The following is a 17,874-nucleotide window of genomic DNA, read 5'->3' on the forward strand; positions in this document are numbered from 1 at the left end:
TGCATGGGGTTATTATTGTCACTGCGTGTGCGTGTAGACTTGGCTGCAGGAGGGGCACAGAGACAAAAGCATGGGGCTCCCCGTCCCGCCGTCTCCCTGCGGACTGACCTGCTGGCTCCAGTCAAGGGTCAGCACGCTCTTCTGGAAAGAGCCGGATGGAAACACGTTTGGCTTTGTGGGCCATATGATGTCCCTTGCAGCCGTTCAACTCTGCTGTTGCAGGGCAAAGGTAGCTGTAAATGACTGAGCGTGGCTATGTGCCAAGACAACCATTTTGGACACGGAAATGTGCGTTTCATGTAATTTTCACATCATGGAATATGATTCTTTTGATTTTTTCCTAACCATTTAGAAACAAACACCATTCTTAGCTCACAGGACTCACTACATGCTGGTGGCGGAATGTGGCCTATGGACGATAGTCTGGTAATCACTGGTTGAAGCTTTTGATAAAGTGAGAGTATCATTATCATTTAAAGTTTCATTAATTTGTAGCAAAATAAAAATATCACTTGGAGATTCAATGGCATACAATTATTTTATTTTCAACTTCTACTGGTGAGTTTTATAGCTTCTCTATAACCTAAAAATAAAAATTTGTTTAAATCAGAATTGTCACAATTTAAAACAAGCTTAAAAGTGACTTATTCTAGGTTAATGAACTGTTTCTGGTGAGAAGAAAAGGATCAAAGCAGTGTGGGCTCAGCTGCAATGAGCATGGTCTGCCTCATTCTTCTCTCATCAAAGTCCTGAATATGAATATGGCAACAAGAAGGAGAAAAAAAATCTAAAAAATCACGTGAGCTTATCCGAGGCTGGGCAGGGTGGTGAGTATGTGTCCTGACCTGAGGCCATATTCAACAGGACTAAGGGAAGACCAAGGCCCACAACACTGCTCATTTTGTGTGCTCATGCCGACAAAGTACTCATTTGTTGGAAACTGTCACAATGTTCTTCTCAACAGCTGTAGTCCCCAGCTATACCTCACCTAGTCTTTCACCCTCTAAGCCTTGTGGCTGGCTCTGCTCAACCCCCACTCACCCCACACCAGAGACCATGCGGGCCCTGGGCTCTCTCAACTCCACCCCACACCTCCCAAGTGACACTTCCCCTCCTGTGGGTGACACTGGCCCCTGACAGGTGTGGGCCACCAGGGGCACCCCATTCAGGTGCACCCACACGCCACTCTCCCTCATGCCCCTGGCACCTGCCCCTGAGTCCAGCCAGGTAGACTCAGCTGCCTGCCCCTCCCCACTTGCCATTCCCCTTCCCGGCCATCCCCCGTTCCCCGACGCAATGGAGAGATTCCTACTCTTTCCCAGGAGCCAGTGAGGCTCTGCCAAGGCAACTGACCAGAACCTAACAGCTTTCACCACCCATGATTCCCAGCTGTCAGCTCCCCACACACCAAGCTCTTGTCTCACAAGGATAACTGGGGAGGTCTTTGCTCCCCTTTCATCTTTCAGGCAGCAGAATCTAACTCCCAAGAACAGCGAGTTAGTGCCACCTCCCAACAGCCGCAGAGTCTGGATGTGCAACGTGCCACCGAGTCTACACTTTGCTTATTTATCCATTTTTCCAAACAAGACTTAGGCTCCAAGCATTTTCCCACTGAGAACAAGCAGCAGCTCACTGCTGTTATGATTGTGAGGAGCTCCTGCTCTGTCCCCTTTGCGTTTCTGGTCAAGGGTCCTATTACCAACACCTGCTGAGTCTGTCACAGACCACCCCACCCGATGGTGATGGCAGGCGGATAAATACTTGCACCAACGGGCCAGGCTTTGCAATTCTGATAGGCTCAAAAAGGGTGTGTGTTCCCTCCATGATTCCAACAGAGCCCTGCTCCAGGCAGCCTTGCGGGGGGCGGTGTCAGAGGACCTGTGCTCAAACCACTCTGCCACTGCCACCGCCCAGTTTTGCCAACTCTTTGATTTGAATTCCCTCAGAAGGACATATCCAGTTCATGAACAGAAAACATCTAGACCCCCCTGGTTTCATCGTTCAGTATCTGCTATCATCAAAATCACTGCCGACAACCTCTTTCTTCAGGTGGACATCATTTGAGAATAAGTGGCAAAACCAAAGGGTGAAATCCAAGACACACCTTTAGTTTCACACAGCCAAGAATGCATGACATAGACCACAGATGTCAGCCCTAGTAAGGCAAGAAGGAACCCTGCAGACCAAGCAGCAGATGAACCTGGACTCTTTTCTGCCCACCGTCTTGAGAAACTCCCACAGCCAGCATGAGCCCTCGTCCTCCGGGTTCAAACATAAACCTCTCCTTAGCCTTGGTTTATGACATTTTGGTCTCAGAAAATCCAAGGGGGCTCAAAGTCTGACCAGCTTCACACACACACAAATACGTACTCAATTCCACATGGGTAAAGTGCCAGGAGGGAGCTGCAGGAGAGAGGAGATGGCCTAGGGCTCAGCCTGACTGGGGGTTTCAGGAGCACATGCCCCAGGCACACCGCACCCTCTCCTCCCTCCTTTTCTGCACTCTGCCCCATCCTCTCCTCCCCTCATTCTGATGTTGTAAACTCCAGAGCCCCAGCTTTGCTTTTCAACCCAGGAGCCAATCCAGTGAATCAGAAAATCATCCCACAGTCACCTACATGCCTATGTACGAAAGGGCTTTCAGCTTCACCAACTGTAGGTCTCACCATTGCAATCTACAAGCTCCTAACATTTCCAGGGAACAGAGGTGTGAAATGAAAAGGCCACCAGTTATCTGAAGAGGATGGTTGTGGGGAGGAAGGAGAGGCATCCCAGCATCTGTGTTTCAGCAGCACCAGCCTCAGAAGGGCCCCCAGGCATCCATGTCTCAAGTGCCCCCATCAGCTCTTGAGACTAGAATTGTAGGGAACCCCAGAGAGAGGTGTCAGAGGGAGTTCTGCAAAGATGGGGCTTTATCTAGACACCTGCTTTGTATTTGCACAATCACTTTGCTGAACCAGACAGACTCTGCCTGTCTCAGCAAATGCTCATGCATACTTTTAAATTGCAGGTATTAATTTAATCAAGTTAATCAATGTTGGCAGGATGCTGGGTACTCGACAATAAAGAGGAGCAAGAACACTGCCCCTTTGCTCAAAGGGGTGTTCGTCTAGGAGAGGAGGGAAACTGAAAACCCTAAGTGGGACACTCTGGCTTCTCGCCCACGAGTCCCTCTCAGAACACACTCCAGACCAACCTGGCCAGGACTCTCTGGGAGTGTGACTTGGCGTGTGGATTCAGAACAAGACCCACAGTGTGAAAGGTGCTGCTGAACGAAGATAAATGAAAGGGACATCGCAGGCCCAAAGGAGGAGAGGTCGGAGAAGGTGGAGGAGACTCAGGGCCCCTGGATATGGAAGTGGGCATGTTTCAGCCTTTGCTTCATTGACTTCATGCAATGGAAGGGGCAGGCATCTCTCTCAGTGACTGAACAAGAGGAAATGCAGCAGAAATCACCAGCACGCAGCCACCTCCCAGAGCCTGCCAGAGAAGGGAAACAGAGGGAACAGAAACCTTGCTGTAGGAGAATTTTTTCCCCCAAATGGGAGACAGCTGAGTTTTTCAGCAAGGGACCACAGCCAGTGAAAATAATGAAGTTAGAGAGAGGAGGTAGAGAAGACAGAGAGCTGGAGGGACGGTTCATGCAACAAACTCCCCAGGCAGGTGTGGAGGCAGGCGTGGAGGCAGGCGTGGAGGCAGGCGTGGAGGCAGGTGTGGAGGCAGGCGTGGAGGCAGGTGTGGAGGCAGGCGTGGAGGCAGGGCTCCCAGGGCTGAGAGGGCGCTGCAAATCTGTAGGAAATGGTCAACCTGACTCATTTTAAGTGATCTTCCAAATTATTCCTGGGAGTTTTACAACTTAAATCATTAAAGTTCAAAAGTTTAAAATGCACACGCAGCACATGGAGTTGATGAAGATTTACAGACTATTAAACCCACGAAGTTAAAAGACGGATGCTTTAACTCACATAATAGAGATCCCAGCAAAACACATTTTTTAGTCAGGAGTTCCAGATCAGCCTGGCCAACGGGGTGAAACCCCATCTCTACTAAAAATACAAAAATTAGCTGGGTGTGGTGGCAGGCGCCTGTAATCTCAGCTATTTGGGAGGCTGATGCAGGAGAATTGCTTGAACCTGGAAGGCAGAGGTTGCAGTGAGCCGAGACTGCACCACTGAACTCCAGCCTGGGCAACAGAGCAAGACTCCGTCTCAAAAACAACAACAATAACAAAAAACCCCCAAAAAACATTTTTAAAAAAGTATGCTTTGGTTAGGCGCAGTAGCTCACAATTACAATCCCAGCACTGTGGGAGGCTGATGCAGGCACATCACTGAAGGTCAGGAGTTCTAGACCAGTCTGGCCAACATGGTGAAACCCCGTCTCTCCTGAAAATACAAAAATTAGCTGGGTGTGGTGGTGCGTGCCTGTAATCCCAGCTACTCAGGAGGCTGAGGTTGCAGTGAGCTGAGTTCACGCCACTGCACTCTAGTCTGGGAGAAAGGGGAGACGCTGTCTCGAAAAAACAAACCAAACATTTTGTTTAATAAGTGCTTTCTTCAATCATGAGACTATCAAGGCAGTACTGACAACAACAAGTTTCACAAAACTGGAATTGAGGCAGCGCCTGTTAGTACCTCATCTGGCTGCTCATCCCAGAGCCCTTAAAGAGACAAAGAAACTACTGCATCATGAAAAGATCCTGACTAAAATGCCTTCCTGATCTTTTCTGTGAAACTTCAACTATAATGGGGAAGAGAAGGCTGGACGACTGCACAGCTATCTTCCGGGCAGTGACAACTAATTGGTCATGTCTGTACCTGTAGATTTACAAGCTGCGAGGTGGATTTTCCTTGGAGGCACAAGGCCTGCGCAATAAACGCATGCAAATCCTCCAGGCAAAGAGTGTCCACCTGAAAAGGACAGAGAAAGGCCAGCATTAGGCTACAGTAAAAATTAAACATTTCTTACAAATTGATCTCAGTTACTAACTATGAGTGTGTGTATAGGTGCAAACACACACACACACGCACGTACAGGCACATACATGTGCACACAAGCACACAGAGGTGCACAGGCATGCACACACACACGGGCACGCATGTGCACACACAGGTACACAAACGGGCGCACGCACAGGCACGCACATGGTGCATCAGACCTCAGGCAGCGGACAGTGTGCAGTGGAAAGAGCACAGCCTCTTCACACCATCCTTGGCTCCTGGCTGTGAAGCTCTCTCTATGGTGTCCCCAGTTGTGCCCACAACTCACAGCCCAGCTGGAAGGGGAGCCTGAATTTCTAGTCTGGTTAGACTCTAATGTAGTACACTCCAGAACATCTGGGAATAATCATGAGGTGCCAACCAAGACCAGGTCTTACGGCCAGACAGGTGATCATGTTCGGCACAAACTGCACAGAGCAAACAGTTTAGGAGTTTTCAGAGCGCGAGTATCCACAGCTGGGCTGAGCTGGGGTCATCATACACTTTCAGCAACCCAGAGGAAACCTGTGTCCTCGAATCCCAGTTGAGAGTAGATCAGAACCCACAATATGGGACCCTACTAATATTCTGTGGAATCAAAGACACAACAAAAGTGAGAAGAGGAAAGAGGGACAGAGTAACGAGAGACAGCAAAGGGCAGACTGAGCATCCTGGGTGTGGAGTGGATGACGGAGATGAGGAGAGGGCGTGAAGAGCGAGGAAGACACGAACAGTCCGGGCCCCAACAACAGCAGACAGTGTTTTTGCCACATCCAGCCCCTGCCCCACTCGGTGAGGGGGTCGAGACATTCCCCTCCCAGCCACCGAGTTCTGCTACCCAGAAAGAGGCAGAACATGCCCGCTGACTGAACGGTTCCACACCATCCCAAGACCACAAGAGCTGTGTCTCACAGAAGAGCACCTTCTGTGGCAAGGAAAGGCTTGCGGAAAAAGAAACAGGAAAGCCAACAGCAAACCCATCGATAACAACTTCACGGACTCTCCTTGGATATTAAAAACGGCTAACATGCCTATTTGCAATAAAAACGACCCCACCAAAATAAGAAAGACTCCTGTGCTCCCCGGGAGGATGGTGGCATTTGCTTCCCCCTGGGTGGGGGTGCTGATTGCCGCTTGGACCTGCCGCTGCTTTTACTCACCATGTCACTATCCTAGTCCACTTTTATTCCAAGTCGGTGTTACCTTGGAATAAAAGGAATAGAAAATATGTGCATTTCTATGATGTAAACTTACCTTTCCACAGGATATTCTCAGAGGAGTCTTTAATAAAATCATTTGTGGCTGTTGTTAACTGGGAGGTCAGACCAAATGAGAGTACAGTTGACTCCTGACAATACAGGTTTGAATTGCATGGGTTCACTTATATGTGGATTTTTTCCAACCAAATGCAGATGGAAAAATACAGTGTTCATGGGATGTAAAACCCGAATATAAAGGGCCAACTTCTCACATATGTGGGCTCCGCAGGCTGACTGCAGGATTTGAGGACGCATGGATTTTGGCATCCCTGGGGGTCTTGGGACCAATCTCCCACATATACCAAGACACAACTGTATTTAGTTTCTCTGTCATTTTCGTGCACTGAACAGTATGCGATTTTATCCCATATTACACATCAAAACATCGAATTTAGGCTTAATATATAAAACTAATATTTTTATAAATGTATCTTTTTAGCCTTATTCATTCTGAGTTATTATCCCTGTGAATAATACAGCACCTTCTTCATCTAGTGAATGCCAAACTGATTTGTCAATCTGTTGTTTTCCAGTTTTAAAAAGTTCCAATTTAAACATCTCCTTTAAAGACAAGTTACCAAGTTTGCTCGTGTCAACTTGCACTAAAGAGATTTTATTTAAGAGGTCTTTATTAATAGAAAAAAGGTAAAGTGGAAATTTTCCTCCTGATGCTTGTCTTGCTTCAGGTTTATACAAACAGGGATGTGATGTTCCTGTTCTGGGGTCCTGGGCTTTTTCTCCTTGAAGTGAATTTAAAGAACTGCCAGCCACCTGCGCAGTAATGAGAAGGCAGAACTGCGCTGCATGGCCACACACAGGATCAGCATTGTCAATACGGAACAGCAGGCAGCGTGTCTCTCCTGGAGTGCCCACCATGGCCTCCCCATTGTTGTGTACACACATGGTTATCAACAACAAAACACATGTATTTTTATGGGTGAGAAAAGTCAGCTTACTGGCTACCACCACTTCTCAAGTCCCACTGTGACGCAATGTTAACCACAGACATCTGCAGATTATCAGACAACAGGAATACTAACCAACAGTGCATGCATGTTATACATCATATCAAAAGAAGTATCTTTTTACTTTTTTTTCCTCCAACATTTAAGTTTGGGGGTACATGTGCAGGATGTGCAGGCTTATTACACAGGTAAACATGTGCCATGAGGGGTGGCTGCACAGATCATCTCATCACCTAGGTATTAAGCCCAGCATCCATTAGCGATTCTTCCTGACGCCCTCCTTCCCTCCCCCACCCCCCCCAGTCCCCACTGTTCCCTGCCATGTGATCCTGTGTCCTCATTATTCAGCTCCACCTTATAAGTGAGAACATGCAGTATTTGGTTTTCTGTTCCCGTGTTTGTTTGCTGAGGATTATGGCCTCCAACTCCATCCATGTCCTGCAAAGGACATGATCCAGTTCCTTTTTATGGCTGCATAGTATTCCATGATGTATATGTATCACATTTTCTTTACTCAGTCTATCACTGATATGCATTTGGGTTGATTCCATGTCTTTGCTATTGTGAATAGTGCTGCAGTGAACATATGCATGCAGGTATCTTTATAATAGAATGATTTCTATCCCTTTGGGTAGATTCAATGATGGGATTGCTGGGTCAAATAGTATTTCTGCCTCTAGGTCTTTGAGGAATCACCACACTGTCTTTCACAATCGTTGAACTAATTTACACTCCCGCCAACAGTGTAAAAGTGTTCCTGTTTCTCTGCAACCTCGCCAGCATTTGTTTTTTGACTTTTTAATAACCGCCATTCTGATTGACATGAGACAGTATCTCATTGTGGTTTTGATTTGCATTTCTCTAATGATCAGTGATGTTGAACTTTTCTTCAAATGTTTGTTGGCTGCATATATATCCCCGTTTTTTTTTTGAGATAGAGTCTCACTCTATTGCCCAGGCTGGAGTGCAGTGTCATGATCTCCACTCACTGCAAGCTCTGCCTCCCAGGTTCCGGACACTTCTTCTGCCTCAACCTCCTCAGTAGCTGGGATTACAGGCGCCCGCCACCATGCCCGACTAATTTTTTTTTTCTTTTTCTGAGATGGGGTTTCACCGTGTTAGCCAGGATGGTCTCAATCTCCTGACCTCGTGATCTGCCTGCCTCAGCCTCCCAAAGTGCTGGGATTACAGGTGTGAGCCATATGTCCTCTTTTGAGAAGTGTCTGTTCATGTCTTTTGACTACTTTTTGATGGGATTGTTTGCTTTTTTTTCCTGTAAATTTGTTTAAGTCCTTGTAGACTGGATATTAGACCTCTGTCAGATGAATAGATAGTAAAAATTTTATACCATTCTGTAGGTTGTTTACTCTGATGATAGTTTATTTTGCTGTGCAGAGGCTCTTTAATTAGATCCCATTTGTCAGTTTTTGCTTTTGCTGCAATTGCTTTTGGTGTTTTCATCATGAAGTTTTTACCCATGCCTATGTTCTGAATGGTATTACCTAGATTTTCTTCTAGGGTTTTTTGTTGTTGTTGTTGAGACGGAGTCTCGCTCTATCACCCAGGCTGGAGTGCAGTGGCCGGATCTCAGCTCACTGCAAGCTCCGCCTCCCGGGTTCCAGCCATTCTCCTGCCTCAGCCTCCTGAGTAGCTGAGACTACAGGCGCTGCCACCTCGCCCGGCTAGATTTTTGTATTTTTTTTTTAGTAGAGACGGGGTTTCACCGTGTTGGCCAGGATGGTCTCGATGTCCTGACCTCGTGATCCGCCCGTCTCGGCCTCCCAAAGTGCTGGGATTACAGGCTTGAGCCACCGCGCCCGGCCTCTTCTAGGGTTTTTATACTTTTGGGTTTACATTTAAGTCTTTAATCCATCTTGAGTTTATTTTTGTATATAGTGTAATGAAGGAATCCAGTTTCAATTTTCTGTATGTGGCTCAGTCAGTTATCCCAGCACCATTAATTAAACAGTGTCCTTTCCCTATAGATTATTTTTGTCAAGTTGGTAAAAGATCAGATGGTTGTGGATGTGTCATCTTATTTCTGAGTTCTCTATTCTCTTCCATTGGTCTATGTTTCTGTTCTTGTATGAGTACCATGCTGTTTTGGTTACTGTAGCCTTGTAGTATAGTTTGAAGTCAGGTAGCGTGATGCCTCCAGCTTTGCCCTTTTTAGTTAGGATTGTCTTGGCTATTCAGGCTCTTTTTGGGTTCTGTATGCATTTTAAAATAGTTTTTTTTCTAATTCTGTGAGGAATGTCAATGGTAGTTTAATGGGAACAGCATTGAATCTATACATTACTTGGGTCATATGGCCATTTTCACAATATTGATTCTTCCTATCCATGAGCATGGAATGGTTCTCCACTTGTTTGTGTCCTCTCTGATTTCTTTGAGCAGTAGTTTTTAGTCCTCCTTGAAGAGGTCCTTCACTTCCCTTGTTAGCTGTATTACCAGGTATTTTATTCTTTTTGTAGCAATCGTGAATGGGAGTTTATTTGTGATTCTCTCTCCTGTTGTTGGTGTATAGGAATACTAGCAATTTTATATCCTGAGACTTTGCTGAAGTTGGTTCCCAGGGATAAAGTCAACTACATCATGGTGGATACGTTTTTTTATCTGCTGCTGGATTTGGTTTGCCAGTATTTTAGTGATGATTTTTGCATCAATGTTCATCAAGGATATCGGCCTGCAGTTTTCTCTTTTTGTTCTGTCTATCAGGTTTTGGGATCAGGATGACGCTGGCCTCATAGAACAAGTTAGAAAGGTGTCCTTCCTTTTCAATATTTTGAAATAGTTTCAGCAGAAACAGTGCCAGCTCTTCTTTGTACCTCTGGTAGAATTCAGCTGTGAATCCGTCTGGTTCTGGATTTTGTTTGATTGGTAAACTATTTATTATTGCCTTAATTTCAGAACTCATTATTGGTCTATTCAGGGATTCAATTTCTTCCTGGTTCAGTCCTGGGAAGGCATATGTGTGTAAGAATTTATCAATTTCATCTAGATTTTCTAGTTTATGTGCATAGAGGTGTTCATAGTATTCTCTGATGGTTGCTTATATTTCTGTGAGGTGAGTGGTGATAACCCCCTTATCATTTCTGATTGTTTTTATTTGATTCTTCTCTCTTCTTTATTAGTGTAGCCAGTGGTCTATTAATTTTTTTCAAAAACACAGCTCCTAGATTTCATGATTTTTTTGAAACATTTTTTTGTGTCTCTCTCTCCTGCAGTTCAGCTCTGATCTTGGTTATTTCTTGTGTTCTGCTAGCTTTGGGGTTTTCTTTTGCTCTTGGTTCTCTAGTTCTTTTAGCAGAGATGTCAAGTGGTTAACCTGAGATCTTTCTAGAATTTAGTGCTATAAATTTCGCTCTTAACATTGCTTTAGCTGCATCCCAGAGATTCCAGTACGTTGTCTCTTTGTTCTCATTAATTTCATTATTTAACCAGGAGCCACTCAGGAGCAGGTTGTTCAATTTCCATGTAGCTGTGTAGTTTTGAGGGAGTTTCTTAATCTTGAGTTCGAATTTGACTGCTTCTGTGGTCTAAGAGACTGTTATGATTTCAGCTGTTCTGCATTTGCTGAGAAGTGTTTTACTTCCTATTATGTGATCCATTTCAGAGTAAGTGCCGAGCAGCAATGAGAAGAACGTATATTATGCTGAATTTGGGTGGAGAGTTCTATAGATATCTATCAGGTCCAAGTGATCCAGAGCTGAGTTCAGGTCCTGAATGTCTTCATTAATGTTCTGTCTTGATGATCTGTCTAATATTTGTCAGTGGGGTGTTAAAGTCTCCCACTATTATTGTGTGGGAGTCTCTGTGGGTCTCTAAGAACTTGCTTTGTGAATCTGGGTGCTCCTGTACTGGGTGCATATATACATATGATAGTTAGCTCTTCCTGTTAAATTGAAACCTCTAGCATTATGTAATACTCTTGTCTTTTTTTATCTTTGTTGGTTTAAGTCTGTTTTGTCAGAAACTAGGATTGCAGTCTCTACTTTTTTCTGTTTTCCATTTGCTTGGTAAATTTTCTTCCAACCCTTTATTTTGAGCCCATGTGTGTCTTTGCACATGAGATGGGTCTCTTGAAGACAGCATATGGATGGGTCTTGGCACTTCATCCAGCTTGCCATTCTGTGCCTTTTAACTGGGGCATTTAGCCCATTTACGTTTAGGGTTAGTATTGTTATGTGTGAATTTGATCCTGTCATCATGATGCTAGTTGGTTATTTTGCAGACTTGTTTATGTGGTTGCTTCACAGTATCACTGGTCTGCATACTTTAGTGTGTTTTTGTAGTGGCTGGTAATGGTTTTGCCTTACCATATTTAATGCTTCCTTCAAGAGCTCTTGCAAGGCAAGCCTGTTGATGACAAATTCCCTAAGCATTTGCTTGTCTGAAAAGGATCTTATTTCTCCTTCACTTATGAAGTTAGTTTGGTTGGATATAAAATTCTGGGTTTGAAATTCTTAATAATATTGAGTATTGGCCCTCAATCTCTTTTGGCTCGTAGAGTTTCTGCTGAGAGGTCCGCTGTTAGTCAGATGGGTTTCCCTTTGTAGGTGACCTGGCCTTTCTCTCTGGCTGCCCTTAACATTTTTTCTTTCATTTCGACCTGGAGAATCTGATGATTATGTGTCTTGGGGTTGATCTTCTCATACAGTATCTTACTGGGGTTGTTTGTATTTTCTGAATCTGAAAGTTGGCCTATCTCGCTAGGTTGAGGAAGTTCTCCTGAATGATATCCTGAAGTATGTTTTCCAACTTGGTTCCATTCTCCCCATCTCTTTCAGGTACCCAGTCAGTTGTAAGTTTGGTCTCTTCATAAACTCATATTTTTTGGAGGTTTTGTTTATTCCTTTTAATTCTTTTGTCTCTATTCTTGTCTGCCTATCTTAATTCAGGAAGACAGTCTTCAAGCTCTGAGATTCTTTCCTCCACTAGGTCTATTCTGCTATTGATACTTGTGGCTGCACTGTGAAGTTCTTGTGTTGTGTTTTTCAGCTCCATCAAGTTGGTTATGTTCCTCTCTAAACTGGCTATTATGGCTATCAGCTCCTGTAGTTTTATCACATTTCTTAGCTTCTTTGCATTGGATTACAACATGCTCCTTTAGCTTGGCGAAGTTCATTATTAGCCACCTTCTGAAGCCTACTTCTGTCAATTCAGGCATTGTAGCCTCAGCCCGGTTCTGTGTCCTTGCTCGAGAGGTGTTTGCAGTCACGTGGAGGAGAAAAGGCACGCTGGCTTTTTCAGTTTTCAGCGTCTTTGCATTGATTCTTTCTCATCTTTATAGGCTTATCTACCTTTGTTTTTGAGGTCTCTAACCCTATCCCTAACCTTTGAATGAGGTTTTTGTGGGATGTTGTTGTTTTCTGTTTTTCTTTTAACAGGCCATTCTACCGTAGGGCTGTTGCGGTTTGCTAGAGGTCTACTCCAGATGCCAGTTGCCTCAGTTTCTCCCATACCTGGAGGTATAACCACTGAACACTGTGAAACAGCAAAGATGGCAGCCAGCTCCTTCCTCTGGAAGCTCCGTCCTAGCGGTTACTGACCTGTTGCTGGCCCGCATCCACCTGTAGGAGGTGGCTAGAGACCCCTATTGGGAGGACTCACCCAGTCAGGAGAACAGGATCAGGGATCTGGCTGCTTTTTGGTAGAGTTGATGTGCTGTACTGGAGGTGGGGGTCCCTTCCTCGTCTGGACTGCCTGTATTCTCCAAAGCTGGCAGGCTGGAGCAGGTGAGTTGACTGAACTGAGGCCTCCCCTCTTCCTGGGAACTTGGACCTATCTAAGGCAGACTCCAATTCACTGCCATTGGCTGGCTAGGATTCCAAGCCAGTGGGTCTTAAATTGTGAGATGCCATGGAAGCGGAGCTGGAGTATGTAAAACTCTGGGGTCTCTGTGCATGCCTGAGCGGCTGCTCTGCGGAGACTCCAAACAGCTCTGTGTATTGGACCCAAGGCCCTGGTGGCATGGGCTCATGAAGGGATCTGACACGCGGGTTGCAAAGATCCATGGGAGAAGCATGGTTTCCCAGGCAGGGTCGCACAATCCTTCATGGCTTCCCCTGGCTGGGGGTGGGGGTTCCTCTGGCTCCACACTGTTCCCAGGGGGGGCCCTGCCCTCCACCCCGGTTTACTTTGTTCCCTGTGGGTTGTGTTGTTTGCCTAGTCAGTCCCAATGTGAAAATCTGAGCATTTCAGTTGAAGGTGTTGAATTCACTTGCCCCTTTTTGTTCCTCTCGGTGAGAGCCATGGACCGTGGCTTTTCTAATCGGCCATCTTGGATTCATCTCCCTCTTTTTACATTTACATTTTAAATAGTTCCTGCCATCCTACATTAATTTATAATCTGCTATATCTTGAGAAAATAAAGAAGTAATCTACTCAAAATGGTAATGCAAAAACTAAGGTTTACATGGCATGTGCATGTGAAACCAGTAATGCAGCAACAAAACCTCTAAGCACTACTCAGCCATATCATGTCTTACAAAATGCAAAATGCAGAGCAAGCTATAGAATGGGCAGAACCAAGAGGACATTTAGAAAGAAAAAGTCAGTCCAAGATTCCCTTGAGACGTAATTCTACAATAAGAGTACATTTCTTAAAGACAATCAATTTGTAAAGTAAATTCGGGTTTGAAAAAAGAATTATATAATTTTCTAATCCAGGTAAGTGAACACTGAACGGCTATGCCAATGGAGACCCACCATACAGGGAGGTCAGAGACGCCGGGACGATGGCTTGAAGGAGTGAAGAAAGCTTATGAGACGTCTCAACAGCCTGAAGAAGTAGACACTTTGTCAATAGTGGGACAAAAATCATCTTAAATCACAGAGCCAGGGAGGGAGGTGGGGAGGAGCGATGCAGAGAAAGAGGGGCTGGGAGATGGGAGCGTTCTCAGCCTTTCTCTTACTAAAGGTGTCCAAGGAATATTGTGCATGTAGAATAGTAGAATTCTAATAGTAGAAAACTATTAAAAAGGCGAATCTTTTAACTGACCTTTATGATTTTCACATATAAACTAGGTATAAAGCTAATGCAAAAAAAACAGTCCATCTTGTTGAGTGAGCCTAAAACGAAGGTTCTGGCACTACAATGCCTAGCGCAGCTGGATGGGAGGACATAAATGATGAAGGTCATGACACCACCAGCTGATATCGCCCCAACAGCCCTAGGAAGCAGCTACTATGATTATCTCATCTTCAGATTAGAAAATGAAGGCATACAATCAGAAAACATATGCTGGATGATGGAATGAAACTGACATAGGAAAAAGCGGAAGTAATCTGTCCAGAGGCAAAGAGCTACGAGAAGCTAGGTCTCTAGCTGGTCCTTTCTCACCTTTACACTAAAACCCAGAAACAAGAACCACCACCCAAACAATGCCACGAGGACAGAGGAGGTACACTATGGTCCACAAAGTTAGAGAAAGTTTAGTCAAGGCCAAAGCAGCTTCCATCACCTGCAAGATTTCCTAAACCTCTAGTGCAATCTCTAAAGCTGAGGTAGTGACAGAGTTTCTCGTACGTATTTTGCCATACAATCTTCTTTTTAGTTTTAGAGCACCTCAAAGGACTAATAATGTTCCATGGAACAGACATTGGAAAAAGACGATCCAGGACACCAGCCATGGCAATATCCCACACACTCCCCCTCATAAAGTAAGCGCAGGCTACAGTGACTAGAACAGGCAGCTGGACATTACCTGGACAAAGAGGTAGATCAAGAGGCAGCACAAAGCTTGAAACGGGCTTTCGACAGCCTGCAGTTCTTCTCTTGAGGAGGAAAGGTTGAAACAGGCGAGGAGTGTGTCCAAGCGCCGAATCTGTATTTCTGGCTCTTGGTTCAGCCATAATATTTTCAAACTAGGCGTTCCCCCTAGTTAAGAAAAAAAGTCCATTAACTATTGTTCTTTGCAGCACAGAGTTATAATATGCTCCTTGTAGAAATACAGTAAAAGGAAACAAATCTCATCCCTTCCTGGTGTAAAACGAACTAGAAAGTAAACATGATCAGATTCCTGTTTTTTTAAAAGCCCAAACCTAAAGGGCTGGCATACGTACGTGTCAATGAAAACATTCCTTCTTTTTGTAATGACTATTTTGTGAGGGATACTGCACTTCCAACCGCTGAGAATGCTTTCAGAGCATCTTTCAAATGCACTGTCTCAAGGATACAACAAGGCACTGCTGCCCTGCAGTATCACAGCTCTGTGGGGCACTAGGATGAAACGCCATCCATCTACCCCTTTAGTTTGTTCTCTTACTCTCCTAAATTAACGGTTTTCAACCCTTTGTGTGGAAAAGAATCAACTGTAGAGATTATTTTTAAAAATGCACTTTCCTGGGATCTATATGCAGAAACTCTGATTTGATTCGACAGGTGTGGGTGCCTGGAAGTCTGCATTTTCACAACCCAGAAGACTTGCAGGTAATCTGTGATCCCCAGGCTTTGGAAAGCACTTTCCTAAAACTACTAAACAAATTCCTAAAATGTAATTTTTAGTGTTTTACTTCTATATTTTATATATATGTTTAAATTATTAAAATCAAAAGAAAAAAGCCCTTACTCATTTACTTAAGCCACAACAAATGATGACGACTTACGCAGAGTTGCAGATGCAGGTGCAGCTCTGCCTCCACACTGACAAACAGAAAGGTGCCGTTCATAAGGTCAGACTTGTTCATCTGTGACTGGCGAGATGGCCTCCCTTGCTATCCACAGCTGTGATTTTCTGTGAGGACCACTTGACAATAAAATATATGCCAAAAGCTCAAAGCTGGCTGGGATCTAAATGTTCCTTTTGTTTACTAAGGAAACAGAACCTACTAACCAAATGGCTTCAGAGTCAAATGACCTAAAAAAGGAAATTCTTCTCTTTCTTTTCTTATGTTTCCCACGATGGCAGTGACTACTCTCAGTGGTATATCTCCCGCCATCAGAAGTGAAACAACTCAACAAAACTCACTTGCAATTCCAAAATGGCTGAAGTATTCCCTCCACCTGATAAGCTTTTTTTTCTCTAAAGAGAAAGAAAATGCTAAAGATAATTAGCAAACACAAAACAACCCTATGGCAGTAGTACTTCAGAGATGAGTCCGAGACAATCACAAGTGTCAGTAATTACTTCTTAGAAACATACTTTCAAGAGAATAATCAACTCAGGCAACGTGTGCAGCCTCGGGACTGTGGAGAGAGTGTAGCAACTCCTCAAGAGTCTAGACACAGAAATACCATTTGACCCAGCAATCCCATTACTAGGTATATACCCAAAGGTATAAATCTTTCTACCATAAAGACACATGCACATATATGTTTACTGCGGCACTATTCACAATAACAAAGACTTGGAACCAAACCAAATGCCCATCAATGATAGACTGGATAAACAAAATGTGGCACATATACACCACAGAATACTATGCAGCCATAAAAAAGAATGAGTTCATGTCCTTTGCAGGGACACAGATGAAGCTAGAAACCATCATTCTCAGCAAACTAACACAAGGACAGAAAACCAAACACCGCATGTCCTCACTCGTATGTGGAAGTCGAACAAGGAGAGCACATGGACACAGGGAGGGGACACCACACACCGGGGCCTGCTGGGGGGTCGGGGGCAAGGGGAGGGAGAGCATTAGGACAAACATCTAATGCAGGTGGGGCTTAAAACCTAGATGGTGGGCTATAGGTGCAGCAAACCTCCATGGCACATGTATACCTCTGTAACAATCCTGTAAATTCTGCACATGTATCCCAGAACTCCAATTTAAAAAAAAACAAAAAAAATCAAAAACCCTGACTACGCACATGCAAAGTGAATCTTCAGATGAGCAACTTCAAAAGCCTATTTATAATAAGCAAAAAAATTCATTCATATATAAACAGAATACATTTACATCTCAATCCATCAAACTCTATACTTATATGGATAAGTATTCTAATTTCATGCTTGCAAAAATGACATCATCACACCACTCCCATCTGATGCATTCAACAGTGAAAGTGGCTACAAAAAGTAGTAAATGCAAAAGTTAACCCTTGTGACTCTAATGTGAATTTGTTAACACATTTGACAAAGCTTCACACTATTTTTCACAAGTTGGTGAAAAACCGCTTTTGAGATTTTAACCAATTTATGTTGATCTGCGATGGTAGGGGTGGTTTCAGACACTGGCAGCCACATAAGCAGAGCCCCACCAATGCCAGGCACAGGCACAGGCACACCCACACCCCAGCTTCCTTAAGTGCATGTGCACACACACACACACCCCCCAGCTTCCTTAAGTGCATGTGCGCGCGCACACACACCCCCCAGCTTCCTTAAGTGCATGTGCGCGCGCGCGCGCACACACACACACACACACACACACACCAGCTTCCTTTTACCACTCACAGAAGCCTCCAAGACTTGTTGAGACTTTCTTGACTGACCTGTATGCAACAAGGGTCAGATGAAAACCTTCAACAATGTATGTAAGAGGAGGTGAACAAGAAAGCCACTGCAACTGTCTGATAGCAAATGACAGATTGAATCAAATACGTGGTCTTTTTTTCATGAAATGCATGACTTACCCTCATTTCATTTTATAAAATAGCCTTCTAAGATATTCTGCAATTCTGGTAAATCAAATGTGTATAGGCAAGAAATACTAAGCTTTCTGATT

The 17,874-nt window shown here is 44.5% G+C and overlaps 1 protein-coding gene across 2 annotated transcripts in view; it reads right to left on the minus strand.

Annotated features, from left to right (window-relative positions):
- The window catches only part of FAM120B (family with sequence similarity 120B), a 96,390-nt gene that overhangs the window by 36,519 nt on the left and 41,997 nt on the right, over positions 1–17,874 (minus strand). For both annotated transcript variants that reach the window (XM_011934915.1, XM_011934914.1), the window contains 2 exons: positions 14,913–15,085; positions 4,818–4,910 (listed from right to left, as the gene is read on the minus strand). In XM_011934915.1, the coding sequence (XP_011790305.1) occupies positions 4,818–4,910; positions 14,913–15,085 (266 nt within the window). The remainder of the gene's footprint in view (positions 1–4,817; positions 4,911–14,912; positions 15,086–17,874) is intronic.

The sequence above is a fragment of the Colobus angolensis genome, unplaced genomic scaffold (genome assembly GCF_000951035.1).
Source record: "Colobus angolensis palliatus isolate OR3802 unplaced genomic scaffold, Cang.pa_1.0 Scaffold14, whole genome shotgun sequence".
Taxonomy (NCBI): domain Eukaryota; kingdom Metazoa; phylum Chordata; class Mammalia; order Primates; family Cercopithecidae; genus Colobus; species Colobus angolensis.